General features: G+C 40.3%; 1 protein-coding gene across 1 annotated transcript in view; it reads left to right on the plus strand.

Moving 5' to 3' along the window:
- The window catches only part of VEGFD (vascular endothelial growth factor D), a 41,042-nt gene extending 16,213 nt beyond the window's left edge, over positions 1-24,829 (plus strand). Inside the window, exons 2-7 of the mRNA XM_068962976.1 lie at positions 8,557-8,767; positions 12,712-12,902; positions 16,024-16,172; positions 17,359-17,459; positions 23,638-23,833; positions 24,703-24,829. Of these exons, the coding sequence (XP_068819077.1) occupies positions 8,557-8,767; positions 12,712-12,902; positions 16,024-16,172; positions 17,359-17,459; positions 23,638-23,833; positions 24,703-24,829 (975 nt within the window). The remainder of the gene's footprint in view (positions 1-8,556; positions 8,768-12,711; positions 12,903-16,023; positions 16,173-17,358; positions 17,460-23,637; positions 23,834-24,702) is intronic.
- The last annotated feature ends 203 nt before the right edge of the window (positions 24,830-25,032 follow it).

Raw genomic sequence — 25,032 nt, forward strand, 5'->3', positions numbered from 1 at the left:
ACAATGAGGAAACAGAAAGAGAAATTAAGGAAACAATTCCATTCACCATTGCAATGAAAAGAATAAAATACTTAGAAATAAAGCTACCTAAAGAAACAAAAGACCTATATATAGAAAACTATAAAACACTGATGAAAGAAATCAAAGATGACACAAATAGATGGAGAAATATACCATGTTCATGGATAAGAAGAATCAATATTGTGAAAATGAGTATACTACCCAAAGCAACCTACCAACAGTATTTTTCAGAGAACTAGAGCAAATAATTTCACAATTTGTAAGGACATACAAAAAAACCTCAAATAGTCAAAGCAATTTTGAGAAAGAAGAATGAAACTGGAGGAATCAACCTGCCTGACTTCAGACTATACTACAAAGCTACAGTCATCAAGACAGTATGGTACTGGCACAAAGACAGAAATATAGATCAATGGAATAAAATAGAAACCACAGAGGTAGATCCACGCACCTATCTTTGACAAAGGAGGCAAGAATATACAATGGAGAAAAGACAATCTCTTTAATAAGAGGTGCTGGGAAAACTGGTCAAGAATGAAAGAATGAGAAATGAATGAAACTAGAATGAAACTAGAACACTTTCTAACACCATACACAAAAATAAACTCAAAATGGACTAAAGATCTAAACGTAAGATCAGAAACTATAAAACTCTTAGAGGAAAACATAGGCAAAACACTCTCTGACATAAATCACAGCAGGATCCTCTATGATCCACCTCCCAGAGTAATGGAAACAAAAGCAAAAATAAACAAATGGGACCTAATTAAACTTAAAAGCTTTTGCACAACGAAGGAAACTATAAGCAAGGTGAAAAGACAGCCTTCAGAATGGGAGAAAATAATAGCAAATGAAGCAACTGACAAAGAATCTCAAAAATATACAAGCAGCTCCTGCAGCTCAATTCCAGAAAAATAAATGACCCAATCAAAAAAATGGCCAAAGAACTAAACAGACATTTCTCCAAAGAAGACATATAGATGGCTAACAAAGACATGAAAAGATGCTCAACATCACTCATTATCAGAGAAATGTAAATCAGAACCACAATGAGGTACCATCTCATGCCAGTCAGAATGGCTGCTATTAAAAAGTCTATAAACAATAAATGTTGGAGAGGGTGTGGAGAAAATGCAAAGTAGTACAGCCACTATGGAGAACAGTGTGGAGATTCCTTAAAAAACTGGAAATAGAACTGCCATATGACCCAGCAATCCCACAGCTGGGCATTCATACCAAGGAAACCAGAATTGAAAGAGACATATGTACCTCAGTGTTCATCACAGCACTGTTTAAAATAGCCAGGACATGGAGGCAACCTAGATGTCCATCAGCAGATGAATGGAAGAAAGCTGTGGTACATATACACAATGGTATATTACTCATCCATTAAAAAGAATGCATTTGAATCAGTTCTAATGAGGTGGATGAAACTGGAGCCTATTATACATAGTGAAGTAAGTCAGAAAGAAAAATACCAGTACAGTATACTAATGCATATATATGGAATTTAGAAAGATGGTAATGATGACCCTATATGTGAGGCAGCAAAAAAGAGATACAGATGTAAAGAACAGTCTTTTAGACTCTGTGGGAGAAGGCAAGGGTGTGATGATTTGAGAGAATAGCACTGAAACATGTATATTATCATATGTGAAACAGATCGCCAGTCCAGGTTTGATGCATGAGACAGGGTGGTCGGGGCTGGTGCACTGGGATGACCCAGAGGGATGGGATGGGGAGGGAGGGGGAGTGGGGTTCAGGATGGGGAACACCCATGGCTGATTCATGTCAATGTATGGTGCACTGGGATGACCCAGAGGGATGGGATGGGGAGGGAGGGGGGGTGGGGTTCAGGATGGGGTACACCCGTGGCTGATTCATGTCAATGTATGGTGCACTGGGATGACCCAGAGGGATGGGATGGGGAGGGAGGGGGAGTGGGGTTCAGGATGGGGTACACCCATGGCTGATTCATGTCAATGTATGGCAAAAACCACAACAATATTGTAAAGTAATTAGCTTCCAATTAAAATAAATAAATAAATTTAAAAAAATTAATCCAAGGAGGGAGGTGAATCCACAGTCTACAAATGTACTGGAATGTATGGCAAGTCAATAAAGCCTAGGCTGGACCAAAAAAAATAAAAATAAAAAATCCTTATGGCAAAGCTGTAACCTAGACCCATAAAATAAGAATTTCTGAGGATGGGATCCAAGCATCGGTGTTTTTCTGTGAGGTTTCTTCCCAGGTAGGTTCAAGGTGAAGCCGATTGAGGACCTGTGCTACAAACACTTCTCAAAGTGTGGCCAACCAACCAACCACAGGCACCTGGGCACTTGTTAGAAATGCACCATTCTAAGTCTCCCTCCAAACTTACTGCCTCAGAACCTGTATTCTGACAAGATTGCTAGTGACTGGTATGCACAGGAAGTTTTGAGAAGCATTGCTCTATACAAAAGATGAAACAGATTACACAAACATGGGTCTGATCACAATATTTGTCCAGTGTGTGTGTATTTGTTACTCATAAATTTCTTCATCAGCTATGCATTAAGTACTTACTTAAAAAGATGAACCTGACCACATATTCTACCCTCAAGGAGATCATAGTCTAATAAGGGAAATGTAATATCCTCATTAAAAATACAGTCTAAGTTAGGGATAGCATAGAAAGCTTGATGGAAAAAGTGGCAGGTGATTTGGACCTGGAAGGAGGATGCTCCGAGGAAGAGCCTTGAAAAATAAGTGATGCAGTTCAAATAAGTCAGTAATGTCAGGGTTAAGCTTTCTGTAGCATTTCTATTTATTCATACATTTAATGAATATTTAGCTCTTACTATTTTTTCTTCGTATAGCTTTTATTTTTATGCTAAGGTAAATGTTGATACATCCCTTTACTTTTTTCCCATTTTTCTTTAAATATATTTAAAAATATTTTTACAGTGTTGTATTGGTTTCTGCCATACAACAATGCAAATCAGCCATAATTATACATACCTGTCCTCCCTCCCTAGCCTCCGTCCCGTCTCCCCATCCCATCCCTCCAAGTCATCACAGAGCACCAGGCTGGGCTCCTTGTGCTACACAGTAACTTCTCATCAGCCAGCCATCTTACACCTAATAGTGTGTATATGTTGATACTCCTTTCATCCCACTCTCCCTCCCCCACTGTGTGCGCAAATCTGTTCTCTACATTTGCGTCTCCATTCCTTCCCTGCAAGTAGGTTCATCAGTACCATTTTTTCTGGATTCCATATATAGGCATGAATATGCTATATTTATTTTCCTCTTTCTGTCTTACTTCACTCTGTATAACAGGCCCTATGTTCATGTACCTCACTAGAACTGACTTAAATTCATTCTTTTTTATGGCTGAGTAATATTCCACTGTAGATATCTACCACATCTTTTTTATCCATTCACCTATTGATAGGTATCTAGGTTGCTTCCATGTCCCAGCTATAGTAAATACTGCTGCAGTGAATACTGAGGTACATGTGTCTTTTTCAATTATGGTTTCCTCAGAGTGTGTGCCCAGTAGTGGGGTTGCTGGGACATATGGTAGATTTATTTATAGTTTTTTAAAGAATCTCCATACTGTTTTCCATAATGGCTGTATCAGTTTACATTTCCACTGACAGTATAGGACAGTTCTTTTTTCTCCACACCCTCTCCAGCATTTATTATTTGTAGATTTTTTGATGATGGCCATTCTGACTGGTGTGAGGTGATACCTCACTGTAGTTTATATTTGCATTTCTCTAATGATTAGTGATGTTGAGCATATTTTCATGTGTTTATTGGTCATTTGTATGTCTTCTTTGGAGAAATGTCTGTTTAGGTCTTCTGCCTATTTTTTGATTGGGCTGTGTATTTTGCTAATATTGAGCTGTATGAGCTGCTTATATATTCTGGAGATTAATCCTTTATCAGTTTTCATTTGCAAACTGTTTACAGTTGTATGATTCAGTTATACATATACATGTCTATTCGTTTTCAGATTCTTTTCCCTAATAGGAGAAGAAATATTGAGTAAAGTTCCCTGTGCTATACACTAGATCCTTGTTGGTGTATGTGTATGTTAATTCCAACCTCCTAATTCATAGCTCTACCTATTACTATGGAATAAAACATATCATTACTCCTCCAGTGGTACTTAAGACACAGTGGGGAAGAGAAGCATTAAGTAAGTAATGGCAAATAATTCTTTAGTGTCAGTGGTGGTAAGTGCTGAGGAAAAGGATGGGGAGCTAGAAATCCATGTGATTGAAGGACCAGACCCAGGCAGGAGTGGGAGTCGTGGGGGAGGTTTCCATATGGAGGTAACACCTGGTTGATAAAGGTTTAGCTAGACAGAGTGGAGGGCATTCCCAGCAGAGGGAACAGTGGGGACTGAGGCCAAAGCGAGAAGAAATAAACAAAAGAGCAAACCAGTGAAATGGGTGTCCAGTGATATCCCATTGTTCAAGTCTCTGATATTTTACATTGCCTCCCAAACTGGATACAACTAGTTTGGCCTTTAAGCTTCCAGTTCTTCCTCTTTTTTGTTTTAAACCGCTATATTGTTATACAAGTTACATACTATAAAATTTAACCATTCACCTGTTTGAAGTAATTCAATGATGTTTAGTAAACTTACTGAGTGGTGCAGCCATCTCCATATAAGATCCCTTGTGTATGTGTGTGTGTGTTCTCAGTCACTCAATTGTATCTGACTCTTTGCAACCCCATGGACTACAGCCCACCAGCCTCCTCTGTCCACAGGATTTGCCAGGCAAGAATACTAGTGTTTGTTGCCATCCCTCCTCCAGGGGATCTTCCTGACTCAGGGATCCAACCTGAATTCTTGCATCTCTGGCACTGGCAGGCAGGTTCTTTACCGCTGCACCACCTGAGAAGCCCAAGATCCCTTGTGCCCCTTTACAATTAACCTGATTCCCACTTCCAGCCCTAGGAAGCCAGTAATCGATTTTCTGTCTCTTGAGTAATCCTTAGGAGTGGAATTAGTTGATCATACCATGAGTTTAACTTTTTAAAGAATTGGTGAACTCTTTTCTAAAGTGACAGCACCATTTTACAATCCCATCAGCAATGGATGAGGGTCCCCATTGCTGGGCATCCCCACCAACCTTTGGTGTTGTCTTCTTGACTGTGTCCATCCTCAGTTCAGTTCAGTTCAATCGCTCAGTTGTGTCCCACTCTTTGCAACCCCATGGACTGCAGCACACCAGGCTTCTTTGTCCATCACCCACTCCCAGAGTTTACTCAAACTCATGTTCATTGAGTTGGTGATGCCATCCAACCATCTCATCCTCTGTCATCCCCTTCTCCTCCCACTTCAATCATTCCCAGCATCAGGGTCTTTTCAAATGAGTCAGCTCTTCGCATCAGCTGGCCAAAGGATTGGAGTTTCAGCTTCAGCATCAGCCTTTCCAATGAATATTCAGGACTGATTTCCTTTAGGGTGGACTGGTTGGATCTCCTTGCAGTCCAAAGGACTCTCAAGAGTCTTCTCCTACACCACAGTTCAAAAGCATCAATTCTTCAGCACTCAGTGGCTGTTGTTACATAGTATCTCACCCCACCAACCTCTCTTCCCAATCTTACTTTCCAGCCCTCTCACTCTCAAGCTCACTCTTTACCCAACAAAAATGAACCTCCTGCTGTTTTTTCCCAGTGGGGCTCCTTGATGTCCCCAAATTATGCCTTTGGTCACTCTTTGAATGTGTTCTTTGACTTGATATTTTTTTGGAGGGAGAGGCATGGAAATTGAGAGCTCAAATTATTAGGAGTACAGAATGCTTTTGATTTCCCCACAACATGGACACTTGCAAATTCCTCCTCCAAACCCAGCCACCATACCTTTCCAGATATCTTGGCTGCTGTCTTAGTTAGACTCGGCCTAGATGACTGCCTGGGCCCGAGCTGGGCAGATGCTCGTGCTTCCTTGGAGAGAATGCCAGGTGAAGTCAGAAATTAAGGAGAACTTCCTATTGTCTGCAGGAAGAAGTATGCATTGAAATAACAGTACATCTTGTTACAAAGAATTTAAGTCTCAATTTAGAAACTGGCTTGTGGTAGCCAAGACATCAGAGAATGATTTTTTATTTAGGAGGGAAATTGCTAACAGTCTTAGATTAATGACCACAGACGCATAAAAAGATGCTGTGTGACAAAAAGCAGCGATCTGGTAACACTTCCACAATTCCTCTTGCTGAGTGCTTGCTGATTATTTTAGCTTTGATTAGCACTTCCATTAGAAAATAGGAAGAAATGATAAGCAACTTGGCAAATGTTTGGTAGTGAAAACCATTGAAATCTATAGTTTTAATATGTACTGGGGGCTGTATTTACACTTTTAAATTCTGTGTTTGTCTTGTTCAAACAGATAAAATGAACTATACAAAAATCCACCAATGCAGAAAACCTCTTGGAGTTAGTAGTCATTCTTGACCCTTCGTAAATATATGCCTACCTCCTACCCCCGCAAAGAATTAGTTGTCAGCTTTCTGCTTATTCTGAATCTTTAGTATCTCCACTTGTAAGAGCAAAATAACTGTCTGCAATTTATGAATTATTTCAAACTAGGTTTTAAATTATAAGGCTTAAAGTTTGCTTAAATAACTTATACTTGAGTGAACACTTCATTTTTTATGATGAGGTAAGTTGTATGAGCTCTTCAGTGGCCTTAATACAATTCAGAGATTTGATTATTTCCCACTGAGCTCTCATGGTTGGATAATTTGAAGATATTTCTTAGATTGAATTGAAACTTGTAAGAGCTATGAAGCCTTATCATTTTGAAATTGAAATTTGCCTCAATAAATAAAAATCCTCTCAGAGTACAATTTTTAAAGCATTTAAACTGCTATTTGATTGTTTTCATTATTTTCATGGGGAAGCAGTCTTATAACAAAATTTTATTCCACAGAGTGGATTGAATATGAAGTAGTTACAGTGTCCAAGTAGAAGAGGCAATGAATAATCATGAAATAAGAAACTATTGAAAAATGAGCCTTAATAGCACATCACTGAATTTCAGAGTTGCTAGAGAGATTGGCAGTTATTCAATTTCATCCCCAGATTTCTTAAATGAAGCAGTTACAGAATGCTCCTGAAATTCAATGTCTATTCCCCAAACCCCATCTGTGCTCTTCAAGCTTCCTCCACCCCTTGCTCCCAGAAAACTGCCTTGAGACAAATTTCCCAAAGAAGTGAGAAACCATAGGTCTCAATGAGTCCTGTGATCTTCAGACCTGGGTCATCTCTGTGAGCCTCCTCTTTCAGACCCTCTCATTCATTCATCCTCTGTCTGCTTACCTCCGGAACTTACACCACAGCAACCCCTCTAGGTCCCTGCTTTCCCTTCTGCGTATGTTCTTCTGCTCTGTTGGCGCTTTCCCTCAGTTCATAAACATGTTCGAGATTCTCGCACCTTTGTTAAAACATGCACACATACACACATTCACATTCATATCCGGACTTCCAAGTAAAATGACCTTCTGCATTCATGTTTTCAGATAGTTTACAGTCTATAGCCATGATTGATAAAATAAAAAGTTGATCCCAGGATGGTAAACATCTGCAGATGGCAAATATTTGCAGAAATGGCACCAAAAACATGACGTTGAAGAGCTCAATATGTTATATACCTTAAACCTACACTACCTTATATGTAAATTGTATCTCAAGAAAAACAATTTTAAAAAACCCCACGAAACTGAAGCTGCAGAACTGATGGACTCCTCTGGAAGGTGGAGGCCATCAAGAGTTCAGCTTCAGTGGGTAATGGGCTTCTGGTGGCTTTAGGCAACCCTTGGCTTATGACTGGGCTACTTTAACCTCTCCCTCCGTCTTCACAAATCCTCCTCTTCTGTGTCCATGTCTTCCCTCTTCTGACTTTTATAAGGATGTTTATATTTGTATTTAAGGTTTACTCAGATAATCTAGGGTGACCTCATCTCAAGATCCTTAACTTTATTACATCTACAAAGATCCTTTTCTCTCAAAAAAGTCTTATTTGCAGGTTCTGGGGTTTAGGATGTGGACATGTCATTTAAATGTCTGCCATTCAATCCACTACGATGTTGTCTTTATTATTTATTTCCAGGGGAAATAAGTCATTCCATTGATCATAAATGAACAGAATGTGGATCAAAATTACTACTTGTCATTTTTCCTAGGTACTAGTGTCCCTTTGGATAATCTAATTTTTAGCTATATTTACATTTGTGAAAGTGAAAGTTGCTCAGTTGTGTCTGACTCTTTGTGACCCCATGGACTATACAGTCCATGGAATTCTCCAGGCCAAAATACTGGAGTGGGTAGCCATTCCCTTCTCCAGGGAATCTTCCCAACCCAGGGATCGAACCCAGGTCTCCAGTATTACAGGCAAATTCTTTACCAGCTGAGCCACCAGGGAAGCCCAATTACATTTGTAAGTGCTAGCAAAAAAATGCTTGTTATTGAGACAAAGTAGAAATTGAGTAACTTGCTTGTAAATCAGATTTTTTGGTTTGTTTCACTTTAAGCGGGCATCTCGGTCAATGTTAGAACGATCTGAGCAGCAGATCAGGGCAGCTTCGGGTTTGGAGGAACTACTGCAGATCACACACTTCGAGGACTGGAAGCTATGGAGATGCCGACTGAAGCTCAAAAGTCTCACCAGCACAGACTCTCGCTCAGCATCCCATCGGTCTACCAGGTTTGCGGCCACTTTCTATGACATGGAGACACTCAAAGGTAGGTGTATGCATGTGGAGGCCAAGTCTTACTCTTTATCAGATAGTAACAAATGTGCCAACTTGCACCAAAAGTTTGAGCAGGCTAGGCACGTGGCAACGAGAAGAAAAGGAGGTCTTTGATTTCATAGCTTTGATTTAGTGGAGAATCCTGGTTTCCTGTGTTTACTCAGCAGAGAAACAGACTCAATATGATTTTGAGATCAAAATTCAATGCCAAATAACACTTCACAATATAGAAATATATTAAACTCAGAGTTATGAGGGCAAAACAAACCCAGAAAGACTGTTGTTAATTGAAAAAAATAATTGAATTTACTTAAAAAATAAAACAACCTGGGCATTCATTAAATAAGGAGCATTCTATGGCCAGACATACATGGATGAAAACCAATAGAGTAGCTATAGCTTTTTATGTCTTCAAAATTCTGTGATTTTTTTTTTTTAAGTAAGAATGAAAAGCAGAATTTAGAAGCTGAGTTGGAATAATGCCTACTGGTATTACTAGCAGAATAATGGAGAGGATAATTCTCTAGACAAAAGAATCCAGATTCTGGACTAGAAAATAACATGATTTGAAATAAAGGGAATGACTCTTCCCTAGTAAGCTTTGCAGGTTCTTTATAAGAAAACCATTGTCATGATGTACTGTCCTGTAATGAAAGAATCACTTGCCAAATACAGTTGTGTGGCCTCCAATTAGACGTTTAGCTTTTTTTCTTTTCTTTAAAAAATGTGTTTGGCCATGACACACAGCATGTGGCACCTTACTTCCCCAAGCAGGGATGGAGCCCATGTCCCCTGCAGTGGAAGTGCTGAGTCCTAACCACTGGACCAACAGGAAAGTCCAGCATCTCACTTTTTAATGACATGTCACAACAACACAAGAAGCCACCGTAGCATTGATGAGCTAACATTTTAGATTTGATTAACATATGATTACCTAGTATCGAATTGTAGCTATTGCATAATAATTCAGATTGATTGCTCAGCCAAAATTATTCTTGTCTTTCTCTATAAAGTTATCTTTATTTTCTTCCATTTGTGAAAGGACAGTGTTGAATGGGCCGCTGTCATTGGCTGTGGGGAAAGCTGTGCATAGGCAGGATAAATCCCTTTTTGGCAGCACGGAGGCCCGGATGTCAAGAGGATGCGTGATGCGCATGTGAATGACTATGTCTGAAAGAGTTGAGATGGTTGGAACCGTGGCCTAGAACCCAATTTAGCCAGAGGTCTGCAACTCTAGTTGTTTCTCTGTGGTGAACTAGCATGGACTTCTTGAAAATAAAGGGATGAGACCTCATCTGAAGATTCACGGCTTTAACCTTCTACCTGCCTGAAGGCCTTAGGCAAGCCTGAAGCTACTCTGTGAAGACGGAGATAGAGAAGCAATTACCATAAAACTAAGACAAGCTAATTTTAAAAAGTCGTTGATGTTGAAATGAACATTTTCTAAGGAGGAAACCATAACATTAAACAAAATATTTTAAAAATCATAAATAATACAGAATTTGCTAACTCTAAAATGTCTCTTATTACATGGCAGAGGGGGATCATCTAAAGTTAATTACTAAGAAGTAGCAGGTGGCGCTAGTGGTAAGGAGCCTGCCTGCCAATGCAGGAGACATAAGAGACGCAGGTTTGATCCCTGGGTCGAGACAATCCCCTGAAGGAGGAAATGGCAACCCACTCCAGTATTCTTGTCTGGAGAATCCCATGGGCAGAGGAGCCTGGCGGGCTACAGTCCATAGGGTTGCACAGAGTTAGACATGACTGAAGCGACTTAGCACACACAGAAGTAGCAAATAATGAAACCCATGTGGTATCCCAATGACAATTTCTTATAACTCTTCCTCACGTACTTGAGGGTAATTCCCCGAGGAAGAGCAGTCCTGCTGGGCAGTAGTCAAGGAAGCTGAGATAGGAAGCCTTTATTCAGTGACAGTGGTCAGAGTTCCACACAGTGTTCTGACTTTCAAAACTTAAGTTTTATAAAAAAGCAAATGGAAAGCAACATTTAAGTGGAATTTTAAACAAGAAAGAGTTTTTAAAGTTGATTACTTGTTTTTTCAGCGATTTATGATTAATAATAGTGATTTAAACAGTACCTAATTGGATAATTTATTTCTCATGTGTACAGCCTTCAGGCTCTGTATGTAAATATTCATAATCAAAAATTTTAAATGGTTTGTTGGGCTAAAAGATTTTATTATGAAAAAGGAAAGTTTAGGTAAACTGGGTAGCGTAGGCAGTGCTTTTCAGCCAGCCAAACATACTTTGTGTTTTCAGTGATCGAAGAAGCAACATATGAGGAAATTTGAGGTTAAGGAGGGGCGGAAGGGAGAAAAGCTGTGGGAAAGATGTCTTAAGGGAATAATTTAGAGACTAGCAGCAGATCTGCAACAATGGTATTTTGTGGGTATCCTTCAGGTAGGAGTTTTCTCTATCCCTTCTAGTGGAAACACATTCACATATACAGGAATTCAGAATGTGGGCAGAGACCAACTAGATTTTTGAACATAAGATAAAAACAGAGAAGTGTTTATCTATTGCTGTGTAACACATTACCCCAAAACTTAGGTGCTTCAGACAGCATGTTTTGATCTCACAGTTTCTGTGGGTCAGCAGTGCACTCGGGCTCGATCAGTGTCTCTCCTTCAGGGTCACTCCGGAGGTTTCAGTCAAGGTGTCAGCTTGGGGTATAGGCACCATCTCACGGTTCAGTTAGGGCTGGATGTGCTTCCAAGTTTACTGAGAGGTTGTTGGCAGGATTCAGTTCCAGACAAGCTGTTGGGCCGAGGATCCCACCTCCATTGGTACCTGTTGGATAGAGGCCACCCTCACTTGCCCGCCACGTGGGCCTTTCAGCATGGTGACTCACTTCCTCTAAGGCAAGAGAGGGTGACTGCTAGCGAGATGAAGAGCAGTCTTTGTTAACTTCACCATGGGCGTGCCATCCTACTGCTCTTGCTGTCTTTTCTTCATAAGAATTGGGGTACTAGGCCCAGCACACATGCAGAGGAGGGGATGACAGAGGGTGTGAACGCCAGGAGGTGGGCATGATTGCGGCTCAGACTAGAAGTTCCCTACCAGAGGGTTTTAACCACCCCCCAGTCTATAATCGACTCGACAATTCCATGTCAAACTAAAAGAAAGTCTTTAAATGTTGCCAGTATCACAAATTTGAATCATTTCCCAGAAACAGCCACAGAAAGGCTATACAACATTATCAAAATCTAATTTAAAAAAATGAACTTTGAGAGAAAGGCAAGTGTATTTTACAGGAATGTATGTAATCCTTTTTTTTTTTAATTCCCTGAGGCTTGTTTCTTGTTTCCCACAAATTCATTAAAATAGCCAGAAAATTGCTCCTTTCATCAAAATGAATCAGCTTATTCCATCATTTGATAGTAATGTCAGTATCAGACGTTTGCAAATGAGAACACTCTGACTTGAGGAACACTTAAATTTTCATCCATATGTTTGCTATATATAGTTACTTAAGCAACCAACAGAAATGTATTTCCTAATGGTGCTAAAACCTACCCACACCTGACTTAAAGGAGAAGAAATGCTCTCCAGCTATATCCTGTAAATTGCTTAATAAATACTGCTTACATGTTATTGCTTTACATGCATCTATTTACTTCTTTATTAGCCAGCCTCTCCAGATGCACCCAATGTAGTTATATCCAGGACATGGTGTTTATTACTAGTGGAAAGTAGAATTGGTGGCTATGAAGGGATCATAAACATGGAAAGGAACACAGATTTGGGTTGTAATTTTTCTGCCAACAATTCTTGCTTAAAGCCAACCCCAGACACCCATCTTGTGAAATCAACAAGCTTGATACATACAAGAATGATGGTGCTGAGCAAACCCTGGTACATGTAGGCACGTCAGGGCCGTTTGTTCTGCTGACCCAACGGACTGCCTCTCTGCAGTTATCGACGAGGAATGGCAAAGGACACAGTGCAGCCCTCGAGAGACCTGCGTGGAGGTGGCCAGTGAGCTGGGGAGCAGCACGGACACGTTCTTCAAACCTCCCTGTGTGAACGTCTTCCGGTGTGGCGGATGCTGCAACGAAGAGAGCCTCGTCTGTGTCAATACCAGCACGTCGTACGTTTCCAAACAGGTAGGAGGACACGAGCCCTCTGTGGCCCTGATGCTGGGGGCGTTGACAGCTACAGCTCAGCTGGTTGCCAAGCGCTGTCTCAGTGCTTTAGGTGTATCATCTTATTTAACTCGGAAACAAGCTCAAAGGGCAGCTTATCGTCTTATAGATGAGGACATGGAGAGTCAGAGAGGGGCTCCAGATGTACCCGAGGTAGTTATATCTAGGACTGTCTCTCTGATGCTATGATGTCAAGGATCGGAAAATCATATGGAAGCCACTAGGGCAGACATTTCAAGGAACAAAGATAGCCATGCTGACTTGTGTTATTAATTAGGTACCACATTGTTCAAATGGAGTGACTGAGAAGAGTTTGATGAAGGGAATGGGCAGGGTAGGGGAAGGAAGAAGGGCTGGCGAAGTACCCAGAGCTGCTAGAAAGGGGGCGCTGTTCCCACCCTTCAACTGAAGAGGCCAGAGGGTGGTGTGGTTATTGGAACCCAGAGAGGAAGTGGGGAAGAGCGCTGCAGGACTGGCTGGGCGAGGGGCAGCCACTGCGCACTCTTATCCTGGCAGGGAGAGGGGGCAGGGTGGGGGAGGTAAGGAGGCTTACAGATGTAGTCATGGAGGTCAGCATCCTTGAACACAGTGGGGAAGGAAGAAAAGAGGATGGCATCTCCAGAGGGGCAGATGGAGAATATTTAGCACAGAAGACTTTGGAAAGAATCCTCCAGTCCCCATGAAAGAAATAATTCTTCCCTCTTCATCTTATAAAACCTCCTTTGCTCAGTAGGTAAGCTTTTCTTTGTATTGCTATCATATTGTAAAATGTATAAGGCATGCATGCGTGCTTAGTCAGTCATGTCCGACTCTTTGCCACTCTATGGACTGTAGCCCACCAGGCTCCTCTGTCCATGGGATTCCAGGCAAGAATACTGGAGTGGGTTGCCATACCCTCCTCCAGGGGATCTTCCCAACCCAGGGATCGAACCCACCTCTCTTATACCTCCTGCATTGGCTGGTGGGTTCTTTACCACCAGCGCCACCTGGGAAACCCATACATGGCATAGTGGAGCAGTAATAACAAACTTAGGAAAGAAAATATACTAAAAAGCTGTAAGCCAAACTACATTCCTTTTGGTTCGATGTTGCAAATCCATCACACATATTGATATATTTATTCAATTGTCACATTTGCCTCTACAATCTAGTCTCATGATTGGGAAAAGAGGCACTGCAATAAAAATTATTATTATTCTGTAAGATATTATGAAAAAACTTGAACAAACTTTTTGGCCAACCTAATACATATCTTATTCGGAAGGAAAGAATGGAATGCTGATTTGTTTTGGTACTAGGTTAACATACCCTTAATTTTTTCCCCATACCTCTTAAAATAGCCCTTAAAATTTAGAGTTTCTTTTTCTAAATTCTTTTAGAGAATCTTGAACTTGTAAAAATTCTGATCTCTACTGTTTGACAATCAGAGGGGAAAAAATGACATTGACTATGGCTAAGCATCAACTGTCAGTTGAAGTAGAGGTTGCGTAACGTAAGAGGCTTTAGTTCATGACTGTGTTATACCCTAGAGTATGCTGAAAAATTTCGCAAGATGAAGTTCATGCAAAATAAACACTGTTAAAAACACTCTTACTTAAACTTATGGTAGTACCATTACATATTAAAAGGTCAGGACAAACATAACTTTAATGGATTGTTTCCACTTAATAGATAATTGAGTATTTTGACTGTTGTCCACAACAAATGAGTTTCCAAGAATATGCTTAAGTGTAAGTGTTCAGCAGCTTTTCTTTCCAAATATGCATATTTGAACATTGTAACAGTGTTTTCCAAAAAACTTCTCATCCCAAAGTTATGGGCTGTTCAGTGAAATACCTCTTAGAAGATAAGTGAATAAATGAAGACTCTATGTAGCAAGGACTATGTGGAATGGTAATTGAATGGACAGAACATTAAAATCAAGTTCAAATTCACCTGTACATCAGAGAACCACTTGAGAATTAAAGTAATTGAAACTCTTGGCAAGTAAATTTTACCCGCTGAGATTCCATCTTGCAGCTCCTGGTCACAGAGTTTCATTTCAAAAAGTAATAAGGCATGTTCTTGAGAGTATGCCCTCTGGCTGTAGAGTAGACTGTGTGGGTTCAGATCCCCACCCTCCCAATCAATAGTTATATGGTCTTAGGCCAGTTATATAACCTCTCTTTCCATCTGTTTCTTCACCTGTAGAGTTGGGGGGCAATAAAACCAACCTATAATGTTGTTATAAGGGGTAAATGGATTAATATAAAGGTACTTACAACAGGGGCTGGCATATGGAAACATAGAAAAAAATGATAGTCATGTTACTTATAACTGTTTGGGCATGATGGTCTTGTATCAGTCAGTTTTTACTCTGTAATGCTGAATAAACACCCTAAAACTTAGTGGCTTCAAACAATAATGACATTCTCATTCCTGTATCTGAGATTCAGTTAGTTTAGAGTTTGGGCTCAGTTGGGCTTGACGCCAAGCTGCAGGCTGAGTCCAGGTCTGGTCCCCGTGTCTTTCACCCCTTAGACCAGCAAGACTGCCAGACTGTGCTCTTCTCATGGCTAGAGCAAATGCACGAGACAGTGAGCCCCAGAAAGCACACGTGGTTCAAGTCTGTGCTTGTGCCAAAGCAAGTCACATGGCTAAGTCCAAAGTCAAGGAACAGGAAACTATCCTTCGGTGGAGATGGCGTGGGAAGGGATAAGTAAATCGTTTTGAACAGTTATCTCTTCACCATGGTTGCAAAGAAACTTCATCCTTACAATTTATACTCAGACTTAAAGCAGGAGCAGGGAACATTTTACAAGCTAACTATTTTACAAGGGTACTAGGGACACCAAAAAGTTAAGAGACTTGACCAAACTTAAATACTTGATAAAGTGATGTAAGGCGCTGGTCTGCTGATTTGCAGCCCAGCATTCTTTTTATCACACCAGCCCCTGTCCTTATTAGTTCTATCTTAATGGACAACTTTGCTAAAGTCACAACCGTAAGGGACAAAGGCAAAAATGCAGACTGTAGACATGATTATTTTTTTGTAAAACAAACAAACAAATATATGTATTATAGTTCTCTTTCTCTACTCTAGCTCTTTGAGATATCAGTGCCTTTGACATCAGTACCTGAATTAGTGCCTGTTAAAGTTGCCAACCATACAGGTTGTAAGTGCTTCCCAACGGCTCCCCGCCACCCATTCTCAATCATTAGAAGATCCATCCAGATCCCAGAAGAAGATCGGTAAGCCTTTCTTACACTTGTTACACTTGTTAAGCCTTTCTTACACTATGCTTGTTCTTGCCTTGCTGAAGCTGTGTGTGGAGAATCTGTCACTAATTATAGAGTCGTCTCTCTTGCTTCAAGCTCTTTCTCTTTTAGGTTCTAACACATATCTGTGGGTAAGTATATTTTTTACTAGGTGTCAAAAACCTCAGTGGCTGTGAACTCAGCATGTCAACTTGTGGGCACCTTTGTTCTCAATACGCATAGTTTGATGCAGTTGTAAAAAACTCCAGCCTCAAATTTGGCATCTGTCCCCTCATTCCAGAACAAGCATTAGATAAAACTCATTTCAGGCTGTTTATATATTTAAGTCCCAAAGTTAGGAGGGAAAAAAGGCTCCTGGCATCATCGGAGAGTGGCAAAGCTATCTGCTTCTGATTTGGGCATTTTCTAAATCCTTCTTGTTAAGTTTACAAAATGGGAAATTGTATTTTAAATGAAAGTGACTTAAACTTAATTTGACTAGACATTTTCTTGTGAGGATTTTGTGATTCTTTGTGAGACAGATTATGACACCCTAAAGTGTTCTGAAATCAAAGGTCAGAATCATTGAGTTGAGAAAAAAGAATTTAATACAGAGAATCAAAGGGCAAATTACAACCATTGAATAAAAATATAAAGTAATTAAGTTGGAGACTTTGATCTTGCAGAAGTAAAGGAGGAAACGCACTGTGTGAGTGGCTAGTGAAGGAGTCAGCCTTAAGCCAAGCAGACCCCTCTACCTTTCTTAAGTAGAAGAGAAAGCTCATGGAAAAGAAACATTTACAAAATTTTCCTGCTGTCCTGGCCAGTGTTCTTATCTCCATTTTACAGAAAATAATGCTTAGGAGCTGTGTTAGAACACTGTTTACTTTAGGTAAATAAGCTTTGTTGACAGCTAATTTGCATAGTTTTTAACACCAATCCTCTTAAAAAGATTATAACTTTCCAAAATTACAGTTTCATTTCCAAAGGTTTCCACAGAGAATATTTGTAATTACAGAATTACTATCTAATAACATCTTCTTCATAAATATGAATTACGCTCCTGAAAATCTTCACTGTTCTCTACTCAGAAATGTATTCAACATTTAAAAAAAAATGTTCCAAAGGTATGATTACCTTTGAAAGCTTTAAAATATGATTTATTGTCTTCTTTTCCTAGCTGCTCCCATTCCAAGAAGCTCTGTCCTGTTGACATGCTCTGGGATAGCAATAAATGTAAATGTGTTTTACAGGAGGAGAATCCGCTCACAGGAATGGAAGGTAATGATTGCAGTGGCGAAATAATAACAGTAATAACAATAACAATAGCAACTAGTATTTATTGACACAATTTAAAGCAATTGTGTAAACTTTTTATATATATCAACTAATTTACTCCTCCCAACAATCCTATAATGTATGATTAACACCTCTTTTCTTTTTACAATTACACAATGGACACAACCAGGATGTCTAGTAATTTTTCTCAAGGTCACACAGCTAAGAGTGATAGAAGCAGTGAGATTCCAGAGCCTTTTGGTATAATTATATAGTAAGTCCACCAGTGCATCATTCTGCTTTTTAATCTTAAAGCCCCAAATGATTAGAGCATCTCAAAGCAATGAATTTGAAAGGGGATGATAACCTTTAATGAAAGTCGCTTCAGAACTAAACACAAGTCAACCACATTTTACTAACTTTTTTGTATAAAAACCTCACAGGAACCTAAGGTAATTTTGGACTTGGTTTCTTTCAACTGTGTCTTGTGAAAACATGCCAGTAATTTGAGAAAATGGTGAATAAGAGAAGACTTCTTCTGACACAAGGGTAAAGTAAAAGCAAAACACAGCTCTTGGACTCAGGGGAGTTGGGAAGCAGATGAGCTAGGCTCTCATCATTGCACATAACTCTTAACACTGATTTTTGATCACAAACATCCGCCCAAAAACAAACGCACTTTTTATTGATTTCCAAGGTAACTTGACATGATTCCACTGTAAAGGTTGCAAGGACTCGTGTGTTTTGAACCTTGCTTGTTTTTCCAACTGTGATCTACAAGCAAGATTAGTAAGGAATAAACTATAAGGAAATCTGTCCCAGAAACTGTAAATAACAAGCTAACTTTATGCTTCTCTCAGCTTCCAAATGTTTTCATGAATGCTCAGCCCAGGGTTTATGGAACCTTAAAGTTCATGTAGTTTAAATGACCATGCATATCTTTTTGAAAATTGAAGTATAATTGATTTACAATGCTTCAGGTGTACAGCAAAGTGCTTCAGTCATATATATATACATATACACACACACACACACACATCCATATATATTCTTTTTCAAATTCTTTTCTGTTGTTACAAGATATTGAATATACTTCCCTGCGTTATACAGTAGGTCCTAGTGTTTTATCTGTTTTATGTATGCTGCTGCTGCTGCTGCTAAGTCACTTCAGTCGTGTCCGACTCTGTGCGACCCCATAGACAGCAGCCCACCAGGCTCCCCCATCCCTGGGATTCTCCAGGCAAGAACACTGGAGTGGGTTGCCATTTCTCCAATGCATGAAAGTGAGAAGTGAAAGTGAAGTCGCTCAGTTGTGTCCGACTCTTCGTGACCCCATGGACTGCAGCCCACCAGGCTCCTCTGTCCATGGGATTTTCCAGGCAAGAGTACTGGAGTGGGGTGCCATTGCCTTCCCCAGGGGATCTTCCCAATCCAGCCATTGAACCTGAGTCTCCCACATTGCAGACAGACGTTTTACCATCTGAGCCACCAGGGAAGCCCTTGTTAATCCCAAACTCCTAATTTATCCTCTCCTCCCTTTCCCTTTGGTAACTGTCTTCTGTATCTGTGAGTCTATTTCTGTTTTGTAAATGAGTTCATTTGTATCATATTGTTTAAGATTCCACATATAAGTGATATCATATATTTGTCTTTGTCTGACTGACTTCACTGAATATGATAATCTCTAGGTCTATCCATGTTGCTGCAAATGGTATTATTTCATTCCTTTTGATGGCTGAGTAGTATTCCATTATGTATATGTACATCTTTTATCCGTTCACCTATTGGTGGACATTTAGATTGCTTCCATTTCTTGGCTGTTGTAAACAGTGCTAACATTGGGGTGCATGTATCTTTTCAAATTATAGTTTTCACCATTTCCAGATACGTGTCCAGGAGTGGAATTGCTGGGTTATCTGGTAACTCCATAAATGCCCATGTTGATTTTGAATGTCATGTACATCCTTCCCACCAAGTCTTCATCTGTCCTCTGCTAGAATATACATCAGTCATGAGGAAACTTGCCAAACTCACTGAGGCATTCCAGTTACACTGGGCACACTCTTGTTGCTAGTAAACTATATGGAACCTGAATATCTTTCTCCCTTTCTCTCTAGGACAGTGCTGTCCAATGGAGTTACAGTGAGAGTTACATATATAACTTATATTTTATAGTACTCTCATTAAAAAAAGTCAAAATAAGCAGATAAAATTATTTCTAATGTATTTTACTTAATCTAAAATATTTTTTTAAAAAAACACTCATTTCAGTGTGTAAGCAATATAAAATCCATCAATGCTCTATATCTTCATTCTTGTGCTGTCCTTGAAATCAAGTGTGTATTTGACACTTACAACACATCTCAATTCAAACTTGCCATTGCATGCTCAGTCTGGCCTGGACCTATCATATTGGACATCCCAGCTCTAGAGCATCGACTCGTTAGTTTAGGTTTACCCTCTAGAACCATGTCATACCGATCTAGTTCTTTCTCCATGTGACCCATTTTTAAAGTTAGGAAATTATTGTGTGGAATCTAAAAAGTGGTACAAATGAATACAAAACAGAAATAGAGTCACAGGTATAGAAGACAAACTTATGGTTATCAAGGGGGAAAGGTTCAGTTCAGTTCAGTCGCTCAGTCGTGTCCAACTCTTTGCGACCCCATGGACTGCAGTACGCCAGGCTTCAGATTGGGATTAACAGATACACGCTGAAAGTGAAAAGTGAGTGTTAGTTGCTCAGTTGTGTCCAACTCTTTGCGACCCGATGGACTGTAGCCCACCAGGCTCCTCCGTCCATGAGATTTTCCAGGCAAGAATACTGAAGTGGGTTGCCATTCCCTTCTCCAGGGGATCTTCCCGATGCAGGGATCGAACCTAGGTCTCCTGCATTGCAGGCAGATTCTTTACCATCTGAGCCACCAAGGAAGTCCCAGATAAACACTACTATATATAAAAGAGATACACAACAAGGACCTACTGTATAGCACAGGGAACTCTATGCAATACTCTGTAATGACTTATATGGGAAAAGAACCTAAAAAAGAGTGGATATATGTATAAGCAATTCACTTTGCTGTACTGCTAAAACGAACACAATATTGTATATTCCAATAAAAATAGGTTCCAAGAAGAAAGTTATTGTGGAAAACTGTATACATAGAACTTAAGGTGGTTCTAGTTAAGGTTTCCTTGGTATACAGCTCCTGGGAGAGAGATTGGTATTCAGGAGTTTACTTGCAGGAATGCTTTCAAAGGTGAAGGGGCAGGGGCAGGACTTGGCAGGGGGAGAAGTTGAACTGTATGGCAGTTGCTGAGAGGTGTTAGCCAAGCCTGTTGGGAGGTGTCTCAAATTGAGACAGGGGGGCTGGGTCCTATGGATTGGTCACTGGATATGGGCTTCCTCTAGAGGGGATATAACCTTGAAGGAGCCAGCTTCTTTCTGCTGAAGGTAATTCCTGCAGAGGGACCTAGCTGGTATACATGTATTTTGAGAGTAGGAAAAGTAATGAAGAAAGAGAGGCGTGCTCTGAGCGAGGAAAAAATGAGTGCTCAGAGCTGGAAGGGAGAGAACCCAGCACATCAGGGTGCTGGAAGATGTTCAGCATGGTGAGGACATAGAGACAGGGGGCTGGTACATATGAGAGCAGAAGCCAGGGAGCTTCATGCGAGACCTTGTGAACCGTGTCCCAGAGCTTGGATGTGGCATTAAACACAAAACAAAACCACTCAACTAGTTCAAGTGGACAGTGACAGCACCAGTTAGGATTTCAACAAAATCAACCCAGTGACAGTGTACAAGAGGAGATTGGCTTGGGGCAAGCAAGGATGAAGGGAACCTTTTGGGAAGTTGTGGCAATGATGGAAGTGAGAGGCATGAGGTAGCCTAGATCATAACCATTTCTAATTTTCATCTCCCACAATGCAGTTGACATGGGCCAAGTTCACGGTCACTTCTCAAGTGGCCTCATCAAACTCATGACATGTACTGAGCTTACTGTTCATTAAATACTTCCCTCCCCCTATACATGTGGCTATTAAGCCAACTGCCTTTCTCCAATGACTTCCCTGAATGAGGACATGTGAGTTAGTGAACTGAAGTCCAATTTCATCTTGTTAGATTTAGGCCATTGCACTAAACTGTTTCCAAAAACAAAAACAGAAAACTAACAGTACCAAAAAAAGGGGGAAAAAAAAAGGGGGGGGGTCCTGATTCTGGATTTTAACTCCTCCAGACACCCACAAATTCAAGAATTTACTTGGAAAAATTCTATCAGTTTATTGATCAAAATGATAAATGGAACAAGGCTGAGGACCTAACACATTGGTATCCCATCATCAACTTCCCTAAGATTGAAATTGAAAGCCAGTACTTCTGAGTATCGCCCTTAGCTAGTTACTGCTTCACTCAGTTCTTCTATATCCTTTCTCTGTTAGTTTTAACTTGTCTGTAAGGACTGAGGTCGGCCATGGCCAACTACATTGCTGAAGTTCAGGAAATATCTTTTAGATTGTTTCCCTAAATCACCTCTCCAAGAACCGAGTTGGTTGGGCTGGCCTGAAGTGTTCTAAGAGAATCTCTACTGCCACCTAGTGATCCATGCAAATCTTTTAAGAGCTTCTATCTAGTCTTGTTCCAAAGTGACACATGCTTCACTGGAATATGCTTTACAAAGCTTACCATTTTCCTCTTCATACAGTTCAGAATGGCGTATCCCCAGATCTGGCCTTTCAACACCCATTCCACATAAGCCCTCAAAGATCATCAACCACAGAGCAATTAAGACTATGAGGTTGGACGACACAAGATTTTGAAATATCATTAATGGCCAGATGAAAATAAATGACGCTTGCTCCTTGAAAGGAAAGCTATGAAAAACCTAGACAGCATATTAAAAAGCAAAGGCAAAGACATCACTTTGCTGACAAACGTCCATATAGTCAAAGCTATGGTTTTTCCAGGAGTCATGTACAGATGTGAGAGTTGGACTATAAAGAAGGCTGAGCGCCAAAGAATTGATGCCTTCGAATTGTGGTGCTAGAAAAGACTCTTGAGAGTCCCTTGGACTGCAAGATCAAATTAGTCAATCCAGAAGGAAATCAACCCTGAATATTCACTGGAAGGGCTGATGCTGAAGCTGAAGCTCCAATCCTATGGCCACCTGATGCGAAGAGCCAACTCACTGGAAAAGACCCAGATACTGGAAAAGACTGAGGGAAGGATGAGAATGGCGTGACAGAGGATGAGGTGGTTGGATGGCATCACTGACTCAATGGACATGAATATGAACAAACTCTGGGAGATAGTGAAGGACACAACAGCCTGGCGTGCTGCAGTTCATGGAGTTGCAAAGAGTCAGACAACTTAGCAACTGAACAACAACAATGGCAAAGTGGGAGAGAAGCAGGTTTGGGGAAGAAACTAAACAACTTTCCTCCAAGCCTTTCAAGAATACTAATGGGACATTTTCAAATTCTTCTAAAGCTTCTGTCTCTTCCAGTGAATTTCAACTTGATCAGAATTGGCGGTGGAATACTAATTATCCAACTGTTTTGTATATTTTCTAGAAATATCTGTTAGCTAAGTGTGTCAAAAACTTCTCAGCACCTCCTCTCTGAGCCAACTGTATCTTCCAACAGATGTCTGTGGAATCAAAGTACATTGTCATGTTATATTTTTTATACTAGAGTTATGACCTGCAGTGAGGAAATACACCTACCTGGAAGGTCTGAGGTGTATTTCTACAATGCCCTAGTATTTCTGTTCTCTCCTTTTATTCTTCACCTAAAACTGGGAAGGAGTAGACTCACAGTCCTTAGACATCCTGTATTTTATGACTAATACGTGGTTTTGCAAGGTTGCTTTTTTCAACTAGTCACAACCTAGTTGTGACATCTTAAAAAATCTTAGTCTTAAAACATCTTAAAAAATCTTACCAAAATATTCAGCTTACAACATTTTTATAAAAAACTAAAGAGAACATGTGAATTCTGTGTTAGTATCGTGAAATCAGAGGTCAATCTCCTTCATTCTGTGAAAATATTAAGGGTAAAAATCTACAAAAGAGATTGGGTGAATCCAAGCTACTTTACAATGATGTAATGAATACAACCAACTTTGGGGATCCCATTCTCCATGCTACAGCTATTTGACCAACACTTTTCTGTTTTGGTTTAGATCACACTCACCTCCAGGAACTGGCTCTCTGTGGTCAGCACATGAAGTTTGATGAAGATCGTTGTGAGTGTGTCTGTAAAACGCCATGTCCCAGAGATCTCATCCAGCACCCAGAAAACTGCAGCTGCATTGAGTGCAGAGAGAGTCTGGAGAGCTGCTGCCAGAAGCACAAGATATTTCACCCAGACACTTGCAGGTGAGTGGCTTTTTACTTTTGCCTATATTTGACCCATTGACATTTAATGTAAATACTAATTAGATTTGGTGAGATTCCTTATTAAGCTAGTTTTATTCTTTATTGCCAAGCCCCCTTTTTGATAATAAAACAGAGGTTTGGCAACTGAGTAAGTATATAGAGTGATGATTAATTGTGAAATCAAGAAAATTCTGTGTGCTGTAGCTGGGTTATGGATCTTCAGCAAAAACTAAAGTTGAAGACATATACACAATTATTTCAGATCAGCTGACTCTTTAGCTCAGTCTCTCTCTTAATATAGATTGACATATGTTTATTTTTTCCTTTGAGGAAGGGGATGCCATTGGATTTATATAACAAGAAATTTACTGATGAATAGAATGCTTAGAGGAGAAGGCGATGGCACCCCACTCCAGTACTCTTGCCTGGAAAATCCCATGGACGGAGGAGCCTGGTAGGCTGCAGTCGATGGGGTCGCTAAGAGTCGGACATGACTGAGTGACTTCACTTTCACTTTTCACTTTCATGCATTGGAGAAGGAAATGGCAACCTACTCCAGTGTTCTTGCCTGGAGAATCCCAGGGACGGGGGAGCCTGGTGAGCTGCCTTCTATGGGGTCACACAGAGTCGGACACGACTGAAGTGACTTAGCAGCAGCAGCAGCAGCAGCAGCAGCAGCAGCAGAATGCTTAGAAGTTAGCAGTTGTGCTTTAATAACCATGTGGGATAACCAGCCAGGATTTTATATTGACATCCTAAATATGAATCTGGAAAATTTACTCTGAAAATGTAATCAAATCAGAACAGACTTTTTCCTTAGAATTTAGTCCTTGATTCTGAATTCTCATGTTTATCTTCTTTTGTAACAGCTGTGAGGACAGATGCCCCTTTCACCCCAGAACGTGTGCAAATGGAAAACCGGCATGTCCAAAGCATTGCCGCTTTCCAAAGGAGAAAAGGGCCACCCATGGGCTCCAGGATCGAGAAAATCCTTGAGTTAGCCTTGATTCCCAGTTCCCCATCCATGTCATTTAAACAGCATGCTGCTTTGCCAAGTTGCTGTCAGTATTCCAGGTGTTAGGGAAAAAAAAAATCCGTTTTACATAGTACCGTGGTGAATCCCGACCGACCTTCCATTAAACAACAGCTGAGGATTCCCTGGCTCACTGCCAGATGTCTTCTAACAGAAGATGCTCTGC

Source organism: Capricornis sumatraensis, chromosome X (assembly GCF_032405125.1).
Source record: "Capricornis sumatraensis isolate serow.1 chromosome X, serow.2, whole genome shotgun sequence".
Taxonomy (NCBI): domain Eukaryota; kingdom Metazoa; phylum Chordata; class Mammalia; order Artiodactyla; family Bovidae; genus Capricornis; species Capricornis sumatraensis.